Here is a 12,011-nt window from a genome sequence, read left to right as displayed (position 1 = left end):
CTGAGAGAAAATATTTGTTGGGTATTCATATGGCCCAAAGTTAAAATAAGAAAACTCAACAAAACAAATGTCAAAAAAGGTACTGTTGCTTTCACTAGATACTTCTGAGAAAATAAATATTAAGTGTCCAAAAATACACATGGAAAATGACCAGTGTTTTTAGCCACCAATGAAATGCAGATTAAAATTATAATGAAATACCATCTCATTCCAGTTACAATGGATATTACAAAAAGAAAAGGAGCAAGCACTACCGAGGAGAAAGCCCAGAGAGAAAGGGGTCCTTTCCTGTTAACTAGGAAGTGTGTTAGAGTCCCCACGACTAAAAACAGGATGAGGAGTTCTGACAAAGACTGAAAGCAAATGCTCCAGCTGTCCTACTTTTAACATATAAAAAGGAAATGAACCCACTTATTCTCAATAGTCAAGTCATGAAACCAGCCTAGTCTTCGATAGCCATATGAATGGGTAGTAGAAATTTGGTATATTATATGTTAATTGAGTATAAATTAATCAAGTATTAGTTAGATTCAAAGCAACTACAATCATGACATTCGGATAAAAATTGATAAAAGTGGAGCATATAAAGTTAATGAAGTAATAGTGAAGAATTTCCCATGTTCTTTCTAGTTAGGATACTTAAAGAACAAAATAAATCTTAAGTAAAATAAAAAGAGAGGGTTGTCTGAAAAACTGAAGTAACTGCTATGGACTGGAGACGATGCCTGTGGGGTGGGACTGAAAGAAGGGTAGATGGACATGATTAATGAGCATTGTGTTCATAGATGGAACTATCACTGCCTGGCCCACAATAAATCTTATTAACATGTGATTGTTAAAAATAATAGTTGAAAGCCGGGCAGTGGTGGTGCATGTCTTTAATCCCAGCACTCAGGTGGCAGGGGCGGATCTTTGTAAGTTCAAGGCCAGCCTGGTCTATTGAGCAAGATCTAGGAAAGGCACAAAGCTACACAGAGAAACCCTGTCTTGAAAAACAAAAAACAAAAAAAAAATGTTGAAGTAATAGGCATCTTTCTTTTTTTTCTTTATTAAGAAAATTTTATTCATTTTACATACCAACCACAGATTCCCCTCTCTTCCCTCCTCCCGCATCCTCCAGCCTCCCTTATTCAACACCCCCCATTCCCTCATCCCATGGGGAGTCAGCAAAGCCTGGTACATTCAGCTGAGGCAGGTCCAAGCCCCTCCCCTGCATCAAGACTGTGCAAGATGTCTCACTGTGGGTAATGGTCTGTTTAAGGGAACCCCCGGCAATGGGCAGCTTTCAACTGGCTGTTCATACATTGTCAGGCATAGGTAACAGTTGCCTGGCCCTTACAGTGGAAAAGAGTATCTGTGGATCTTGAGCTAGAAGTTTTAAAAGTATAATTTATAAATGTATGTTATGACCAATACAAATCTCCGTATACATATATATATATATATATGTATATATATGCATAACTTGTTTATATTTAAGTTTACATTTGAAGCAAGTGTTAAATTTCCCCAAGTGCTGAAGGATATGAATGCAGGAGAAACAGAAAAGTTTGTGTGCTTTGTCTAAAAAACACTTATATGACTCATTGTTTTTCCCAGGATGAAACCCAAAGTCTACTAAGGCCAACAACATCCATACATGAACTTCCCTGGTCTCATCTGTCCCCAGACTATTCTGGCTTCCTTGTGTGGCTTCTTTGTATCTATGTCTGACTATGAGTGCTCTATATATTTATTTAGTATCTCCCTGCCTATGCTTCAGCATTTTGCTCAATATCAGACTTCCAAAAAGGATTTAATGGAAGTAAAAACCATATAACATAAAATTTCAAGTACCCTCACTCTGAACCACATTTTTTTCTCTACCATTTGAGCTCTTTAGTATGCACATTGCTTGTTACATGTAATCATCAAGATGCCTAATTAATATGTGAAAGTGATAGAAAATATGACTTATTTGATGTTTATGCGGTAGAATAAACCAGTCTTCTAGAAATGTAGCAAAGATATTTCACTTATTTCAAACTACGTATGTTAATCCATGTATTAAAATTTTTAATATTCACTCTGTGCAAGACACAGAGTCTTAAATTTATTATCAAAACTTTTGGGCAATGGTGTTGTTAATTAAGAGCAAATGTCAATAGAACTTAACATTGGCACTGGATAATGGTTCCTGCTGCTAGATATATGTCAAGAGAAAGATAAACAAGATGGAGTGATTTATTAAGCAGTGGCACACTCCAGGCAATGCATTTCTGGAGCATAACACTCCTCGGGTGGTGATGTAAGGCAGAGGTCTAAAGACTAAATGGCCTTAACCCTTTGAACAATAAAATAATAGCACAGAGTTGTGCTGCTCGCAGAGAATCCTGGCTGATATAGTAAAATCACTTTGTGCTTTAAAAGAAAGATGACACTGTAGGGATTCTTGAAAGGATTCAAGTTCCAATAGAATATCATCAACAACTCTTCATGTGTACAGATTATTTAATTACAAGAAGTCCTATTATTTCCATAGCACCTTGCACTCTCCCACGCATAATGGCTATGGTGCCATGGTGGCGCTGTGTGTTTATTAGCTTGTTTCATTGTGCATTCTAAGACCCATGAAGACAAATATGTTGTTCTATTAACTTTTGTGACTGGATAAGTAATTCATATTGAATATCTAAGTAGCTGCTTCCTGAAGAAGGAAGAATTTAAATTAGGAAAGGCAAAAGAAATGCTTTGAGGACATGCAGAAGTTGAACTTGGATATAAATGTTAATGGTTAGAAAAAACCTGAACTGTGTGCCAGTCCCAAACAGATTAACTTGGGGGCTGAGAGATGGAGCTGTAAACAGGGAGAGAATCTGTAAATTTGGTACGTGGCCACAAATCAAGGAGCAATTTAATGTGTCTATAGAGAAGAAAGAGCAGTCATACCTCCTGTTAAATTTTGACAGACATGAGGACACAAGAAACACACAAATTTTCATAAAGGAAATAGTTGATAAAAGTTGGAGATTTATCTCAGTGGTAGAATGCTTGCTTAGCAAGTATAAGGCTCTCTTTGGCCATTAGCTCTCAAAAGATGGAGAGAGAGAGAGAGAGAGAGAGAGAGAGAGAAAGAAAGAGAGAAAGAAAGAAAGAAAGAAAGAAAGAAAGAAAGAAAGAAAGAAAAGCATATAATTTACAAATGTCAGACAGTGATATATATGATAAGGTATATAATGTGAATTTGTACTGTCTGTTATACATTGGAATTTTTATGCCTTGTAATGTGTGTGTGTGTGTGTGTGTGTGTGTTTATTTGTTTATATTATAATCAAGCATTTTAGATAGAATGTCTCACAGGACTAGAGAACTGTCTCAGCAGTTAGGAGCATTTTCTGCTCTTCTAGAGGCCCTAGGTTCAGTTCCCACATGATAGCTCACAACCTTTTGTAACTTCACTTCCAGATGTCCTGACATCCCCTTCTGGCCTCTACAAGCACCAGGCATACATCTAGTACATGTTCATACATTCAGGCAAAATCCCCACACATATAAAATAAAAATAAATAAGTCAATCTTAAACAACAACAAAAACGTCTCAAGGTCATTATTACCTTTCCAATTTTTAAGCTGGCAGTCCATCCTATAGTATTTGGTGCATTACAATTTGATTGTAAGGATACAATGATGAGCTATGCTAAATATCCAGTCTTAGGTTTTAAAATGTTTGACTGGATTTTGAAGGTCATGGCCTAAGTTGATGCTTCCTGAAGAAGGTCTAATACTTTAAGGATGACAGTCATCAGTATTATACATCTAACTACATATTCATGGATGAGAGGGGGAAATGGATACAGCTTTTATGGATATCAATCTAAAATTGAATTTCTGAATTTATATTCTAAGCTGCTCTTTTTTTTAAAACCATGATCTGTAGTCCCTCAAGCCCAATTATTTACCGTTAACCAATATTAAACCAATCCTAGAATAAATCATTTCAGCAATATATGTTTCTATACTTCTTTCCTAAGATGTGGTGAAGACACATTGTCATATGCATCTCTAAAATCCGTGGACAATTTATATGCTAGGGAAAGCTATTTTAAAAGACTTTTCCTTCACTAAATTTAGACTTAAAGGTATATTTGTTAAAAATCACCTTTCAATTCATTAAATATTTTCACGAGAAGCTACTTCTTTGTCTTCTTCAATGGTAATAGTACTTTTCAATATGGAATATCTTCATATGCAGTTTGTAAGACTCAGGAAAATAGTTTGTATCCATTCATACTCTATATAGAGGATAATTTGTGCTTTATATTTTTTGATTACTTTTTCCCATTAAATAGCACGTTCAGCATGAGAAGGGTTTTCTGGCTTAATCAGCAGGGTTGGCAAGAAGAGAAACTATATTCAAGAGCATGTTGCATGCTTGTGGTTCATGGATTCATTGCTTAGCTCATTAAGGCCCCTGGGGAGCTATAGGAGCACATTCACATTTCACCCTCACAATTCTGTAGTCACCATCCTTATTATCTGAACTCTCTTTTTCAGTGCAAAGACTTATGAATTTGCTTTATTGCAGAAAATTCTGCTGTTACCAGGATGACTGTGAGCACACTGTCATGTTCTAAAGCCTCATGGGGAGATTCTGGAGTGACTATGGCAGCTCTCAGAGTGCTTGACATCCACTCTCTTGGTTAACGACTGTCCATCATAATTAGCAACAACAGAGAGGTTGTTTGAACATAAATAAAATTACAGACAGCCCTTTGAGTTATTCCCTGTATGGATAGAATATGTGGAGATACCTGTCTTTATAGCCCAGTTAACTGTCATTGGGAATTACTTCCCTTTGCTTATTACCATCAGTAAACAACTGAGTTAGCCAATATAATTTCTGTTATATTCAAATTAAATGTGAAATATCAGATACCATCACAAAGGGATGACTTAACTATTGCATTCTAAGATCCCAGTCCTTTGGGATTTTGTGTTTGAGCTCTCTATTATTACAATACTGGTCTTCTGAGTTATGCTATCTGAAGTCTTAAAGGCATGGAGGTACACTCATCACTTGTGTTTCCTGACTCAGTAGAGAAGATTGACGTTTCTGTGGAATTGATATAGCTGTGATTCTCTGTAACAATAAAATTAATCAGGCAGTGGGAGGAACTTTATTGCCTTCAAAAATTATCCCAAGATTTAAAAGCCAGTGGGTTGCCTCTCATGTCAACTCTTATGCAGAAGCATGGAGTTATTTTTAGCTTTCCTACAGGCCCTTTTTCTATTCAGTGCTAGCATTTGTAGACCTGTTTGATCCCTACAACTAACAAAAGAGTTTTCCTTCTTTTCTGTTTTCAATAACTTTATTTGATCCTATAATTGGAAATGCTTTTTTTCTGAGTACAAATTTATTAAGAAACATTGACATGGCATAGAACACACTTACTAATACTATATGTCCTTCAAAATGCAGAGAGTGAGAGAGATTTTTGAAGTTCTCAGCCACAGATAGGATATCTCTATCCTTCATTTAAACCAGTTGTTCTCAACCTTCCTAATGCTGAGACTCTTTAATACAGTTCTTCACATTGTGGTGAACCCCAACCATAAAATGATTTTCCTTGCTACTTTGTAAATGTAATTTTGCTACCGTTATTTATGAATTGTAATGCAAATGTCTCATATGCAGGATGGTCTAACACAACCCCTATGAAAGGGTCATTCAACCCCCAAAGGAGTCACAATCTGTAGGTTGCGAAATACTGCCTTAAAAGCTCAGGGTTCTATGAGGAAGAGAGGTTGGAAAGATTTGAAGAGCCAGGGGCAGTGGATGATTTTAAGGAAACAGCATTTCCCAAGTCCAATGGGGAGACACAAGTATGAACTCAAAGAGACTCTGAGAAGCAGAAACAGAGGGAATTCCAGAACAGAGGAGGAAGTGGTCACAGCGTTCCACCTCTAGCTGAAAAGCTCTTTACAAATAATAGCTGGTGAGATGGGAAAAATCATGTTCTTCACTCAAATGGCAATGGAAATATCAGCCACACTCCAGGACAGGACCCATGCTCAGGAGTAATTGGTCAACAAAAATTGGATTCCATTGTCTTTTAAAAAAAAAATGAGAAAAAACATGAAGTTGTGTGTATGCTGGGTAGTGTATCTGGGAGGACTTGCAGAATGAGAAAGTATATGATAAATGTATATTGTATGAAATTCTCAAAGAATAAATAAAAACAAATATTAGGTTTTTTTCTTACCACCGTATTCAAATGTCTAGGTTGGACATGGCAAAATTATATTAAACATGTTCCCTGTTCTTTTTTCTGGTCCTACTCTTCCTGGGACACTGTTACTTTGTAAAGGATTCTAGCTGACAGATTTTTGCATGGCTATAAGCACTTGTGGTTCTTAAAATCAGATAAACTCACAGAAGAACAAATCAAGATTTCCCTTTCTATTTTGTTTATAAACAGCAAACAAGTTACATGGAACTGCATTTGTGAGCCAGTCAATTGAGCTTTGGTGGCATTAGAGTCACTGCCAATGAACACATTAGAGGACCTTTGAAACTCAGATTCCAATGTTTATAATATGCTGACTTCAAGGACAGACATGTAGATGTGGTGATGAGGGATGATAAAATGTCAACAAAATGTGTTAAATTTGTCTCTCATTCTTGCATTTAACAACCTAATTCACAAGCTCTAATGTTCTAGCCACACAGATGTACTGAGTTTATCTCTGTAATGGACCGTATTGCTTTTACACAGTTGAATTCCCAAAGCTGTTTTTTTCCCCCAAGAATGTTGTGAAATCACTGATTTAAAAAAATTAAGACATAGTAAACAACAAATATATTTAACATTTTTCTGCTTGTAGCTCTTCATGAACTCCTTTTCAGAACACTAAAACATAAAATGCCTGCTTACCCCTTTTCAATCTAGAATAGTGTCTCAATAAATATTTAATTTTGAAATAACAGCTGTGCTTCCTCTGAAGAGACTGTATTTTCACCAGAAATTGTCAGTAACTCCAAATCCACTGCTTATTAATGGGCAGTGCTGCTCATTGCTTCTCTTTTCATATAGTTTATGGACCTTTAATTTACTTTTAATCAGAGCAGAACAATGCCCTCAGTACCTTCTGATGGCTTCACCTTTACATTGTTAGCCAGTGAACAGACAGCAGCTTCTCAAAGGCAAGTTGGTTAATTACATACAGTTCAACATTATCCTTCATTATGAATTCTTGTAAATTTATTGCCAACATACAGGCTGTGGGGAACATTTAACAAAGAAGTTGTGATACAGACATGTTTAATGTATGTGTAACTGTTGATATCCCTTGCATTGTTACAGAACTAGAAAATCATGATGACCGTTCAGGTAGCTCTTTTCTTTTTGTTTGCTTTTGCTCCAAAACTTAACTTGAATTTTTGTTACTTGATGAAGGAATTCAGAAAGCTAATGCATACTTTGAAATATTCTCAAAAGTAACTACAACACAGGATATCTTACTTAGGTGTTTTGTTTTGTTTTGTTTGTTTGTTTACAAAATAAACAACTCAGTGATGGGTACATCACACACAGTACACACAACTTCTTTGGTTTGATGATTTGGCGTCACTGGAGACAATTTCAGTGAATTTGTTTTCAGATTGCAAACTTATATGTACAGAATTACTGGTAACTCTGATTCATCTTGTAAATATTCAGCTTATGTTCTTCTATTGACTTTTCAGTGCATATTTATTAATCACTTCATATGGAAAAGACACTGAATTGTGGGCAAAGGGACTAAGGAAGTAAATAGAATATTATTCTGCACTTAAAACAATACTCTATTTTGAAATGCAATTTTTAACTGTATATAAGTTCCTTTAGTTGTATATACCTTGAGTCTGGTTAATTTTGGTGTATGTTATTTTTATTCATTTGCAATTTTTATAATAAATTTTATCTGAAAGCAGAAGAAATACCTAGGTGATGATAAATAGAAGAGTTAAGAAAGATATTTGCTTTGCATATATTCGTAAGTACTGAAATACGTCTGTCTTAAAAAGCATACGAGATGGCGCCTTAGCCTGAAAAAGTTTCTTGAAGGTGGGGACACCAAGATAAGACTTGAAGGGTGAGCTGGAGCTTCCCAAGTCCAAGTAGGGGATGGGAGTGAATACTGGACAGGATAACACCAGAAGTACTTCAGGATTTGCAAAAATAGCAACAAAAGCAGAGAAGCAGCAGCCAGACTCACCTCAGCAAAAGGGACTGCATGGTTTAGTGTAATTGTCCATTTACTGTGATGTCTCAGTGTCAGTAGATGAGAACTGATCCCTGGATGGTACTCAGAGCTAGAATATTAGCCAGACCATAAAGGGCTCAGATCTGTAGTCAGAGGTTATTGAGAAGTTAAGGAGGCATGCAAAGAAGGGAAATGTTTTGGTCAGCTTTTATGTATACATAACACACACACACACACACACACACACACACACACACACACACACACAAACTTGTGTGTGTGTCAGTTAATTTCATGGGAATGTCAGAAAAAGGGAGAGCTATTAAGAGGCTCATATATTTCAGGCAAGAAATGAAGTTGATCTAATCTGTCAATGTGAAAAAAAAAAACCAAAACAAAAAACCTTCCACTTCTAAAATATTTGTGGAAAAATTGACATAATTGGTGAAATTGGTGAACGGGGGGGAGACAAAGAGGGAGAATCTGGGTGTGGTTAAGATTTCTCTGTATCTATAGATGGTTGGTGACCTATTTTGGAAAAGAAGAGGTTTAAGGTTTATTTAAAAGAATTCAAATGTATTTGGCATGGTGGAGTTTCTGTTATGTTTTGGCTTTCCGGAGGGTGGTCTGGTGAATATTTCAACAGACAACTGAGAAGTGCAAGGGTGGCCAGTGCAGAGTGTGTGTTAGTGGCATGTTCCATGGTTGGTGACACTGTACACAGACAACTGCAATGGAAAAGGAGGAGATGTGATGAAACAAGTTAACTACACAGCTATGCGACCTATTCTTTCTTTTAGTTCTGTTCGTGGCTGCCATCAGCTAGCCATTCTTCTTCAGTATTGACAACTAACTTTGATATGTAGCTCATTTACAATTCTCCAATTGAATCTGTAAGTTGTTACAGAAGTTTATTTCACCTTTATTGATCTGCTTTGGGGTCCTTCACCAACTTTTAACTTCAGAAATGTGAAAATACATACTGGTGACTATTACTCTACTATTTAATTTTTAGAAATTAGTTTAAGATGTCCAATTTTATGAATATTCATCAAAGCTACTCATTCTGATATTTCCACTGTTGTTCGTAATCTCATCAAGACTTCTTCTAATTTCTTCTGCTCAAACTTTCTACTCTTAGTCTTGATTTTACTCTTAATGATCCTTGTATTTGTTTCTTGGTTATCCCAGAGCTTACCATTTCATCCACTGCCTTGCCAATAACCTATTCCTAGCCAAGCCGTATTTAGTTTTTATTTAACAAATATTTATTTTAGTATAGTTTAATCTATTTTAAATCTCCATAATTTTAATTCCCATAAAAATTCCTGTGTCAAGCCTATTCAAGAAATTGTCCCAAGGAAGAACTCAACAAGAGAGACCACAGGATTCTCCAATTTGTGTGATTCTTTCTTTGGAGAAACCAACCAGGATATTATGAGAAAGACCAAATATACCAGGAAGACAGAAGTGTAGAGAGGCTTAAAAAGAGAAACCTGAGTACTACAGGCCTTCTCCAACAACCAACAGCTGAAATCAACCATGGAAGTTGACTTTTTAGTGGAATGAACAAGCTATTTCAATTTCTGGACTAAGTTGTAAGCAGAGGCTTGAGATACTAAAGAACCAAAACAAGACTTCACTTCAAAAATAAGGTTGACATTAATTTTTCTTCTTCAACAGAATTAACACAACCAACCAAATCCAGTTGATTAAATATTCAAGGTATGTATGCCACTACACTTCTGATTTTTCCTTTGAATCATTCTAGTGGATACTGCCAGCCACCACTGAAAATGTTTTGTTAGTCTTTTTCTCCTTTTCTTTTTCACTATCAACTACTATGTCATTACTCAAGTTTCACTGATTCCATTAAATCAATACCACCAATCTCCTGACTCTCCACTGCTGTCTATACTCACTTTCTACTCATTTATGAGTTAATTCTCACATGTCGTTCTTGGGCTCAGTGCTTCTGCTGAATTTGCCTGATTGTCAATCATTGTTCTTTAGTTTTCTACATTAGCAGTAGACTCAAATAGATCATGCAAAAAATATACTGTTCTGAAACAGGGGAATCATATAGTTAATTAGGGATCTGTAAAGAAGAAGGTAGACTGGGTATAGATAACAAAGTAAAAACATTCTTCTGGAAATAATTACATTGTAAGGTAAATTCATTGGTAAAGTTTATATATTAAAAGGAACCATTAATCATAAAATTTCCTTTTATGAGTTTATATTAAGCAATTTATTTGTACTGATTATGAATATTTGGAGAAAATGAAAATACATTTGAACAAAGAACATGTCCTAAGTCTGTTATAGATGTAAATAATTGAACAGTATTTTCTCTTGTAGTAAGTAGTTTCATGCCAGGAAAGCTATTTCTCAGGAAGTCAGAGTTTGAGAGGAAAAACTGACCTTGAAGTACCCTGTGAATCTTACCACTGACATTCAGCCTTGCCTTTGCTGATGAAACTGAATTTACATCAAAAGATAAACAGTCATTATTGTTGGAAGCCTGCTATGCCTGAGATCCACTAAAAGACAGTAGGAAATGTTATCTTCTGAGCACTGCTGTGAGGATCTGCAAGAGCTCTTATTGATGCTATATACAAAATCATTTTACTGAATATTTGAATCATCATTTCCCTACCTTCATATTAGTAAAATGGACTTTCTCCTTACCTTGCTGAACAAAGGATCCATACACAAACCACATGGAGTTGTAGAGTGTAGTAGATGTCATTGATCCCATTTGCAATCGTGGAGGATTAAGCCAGTTCAAGAGGTAGACCAGTAGTCCCACAAGAAGGACTGTGCCAGCAATGCATGCCCACAGAGACAGATCAAATGGTGCAAGACAGGCAAACATATCCACTGTCTTTTCTGCCCTTCGAAGTAGGACCCCCACTGAGTAGTCCATGTAACGTGTTGTAAAATCCACAACATTCTCTCTGTCTGGAGTAATAGTTAAAGCAGAAATCCCGATGTCAGCTCTCTGAAAAATTGAAAGAGAGAAGAATACATTAATAGTGTGAAAACAATTTGATTTGTGGCATTTCAGTTTGTCTTGAGGGAGAAAAAAAAATGACACCTCTGGCATCATCTAAGCCTTCTTTATATAAACTGAAAATACTGCAGAGAGTTCTTATAGACAAGCTTATGTGAATTTTGCATATCTTATTGCAAATCTTGCCCCAATAGAGTCAAACAAATTACCTAGTTCATATTGCCAGTGCATGTGGAATCAGTCAGGAATGCCTCAGACACAGATACACGTCAATAAATTATCTGGTTTTTTTTTTCCCTTAATTCATTTTATCAAAGCCATCATTAACATACTATCAAAGTAAAATTTATCCAAAAATTTCTAAGAAAATGTTTCCAAGACATTCACAATTTCTTAACATGTAAACTCAGAGGCAGGCTCCTTAAAACTAAAAATTAATATAATCTTTTCTTTAAGTTTCTATGCATAAAAATCATAGTTTGGGCTCTAAACTTGTTAGGGCTGATTTGTAATGTCATATACTAAAAGCCTGCACTATGCTTCTGTTGTATACTCTTCAGAAGCTGTCAAAAGATAATTAATGACCACGGAGACAGACACTTCTTAAAATCATAATTCCTTTTCTCAGTGTGTTCCCTTAGGTTCTCAGTGATAGCCATCACAACAGCACATGCTCTTCTACTTATTTAAGACACATTACAGAATTGCAGCAAAGCACTGAATAAATGACTTCACACTCAAATTCTGTGACATGAGAATACATATTTAA

At 35.8% G+C, this 12,011-nt stretch overlaps 1 protein-coding gene across 3 annotated transcripts in view; it reads right to left on the bottom strand.

Annotated features, from left to right (window-relative positions):
* Positions 1–12,011, bottom strand: part of Grid2 (glutamate ionotropic receptor delta type subunit 2) — a 1,385,700-nt gene that overhangs the window by 318,865 nt on the left and 1,054,824 nt on the right. For all 3 annotated transcript variants that reach the window (XM_036180912.1, XM_036180913.1, XM_036180910.1), the window contains exon 11: positions 10,918–11,230. In XM_036180912.1, coding sequence (XP_036036805.1) covers positions 10,918–11,230 — 313 coding nt within the window. The remainder of the gene's footprint in view (positions 1–10,917; positions 11,231–12,011) is intronic.

The sequence above is a fragment of the Onychomys torridus genome, chromosome 3 (assembly GCF_903995425.1).
Source record: "Onychomys torridus chromosome 3, mOncTor1.1, whole genome shotgun sequence".
NCBI lineage: Eukaryota > Metazoa > Chordata > Mammalia > Rodentia > Cricetidae > Onychomys > Onychomys torridus.
The sequence above is the reverse complement of the archived record's forward strand: the minus strand, read 5'-3'. Positions and strand labels throughout refer to the sequence as shown.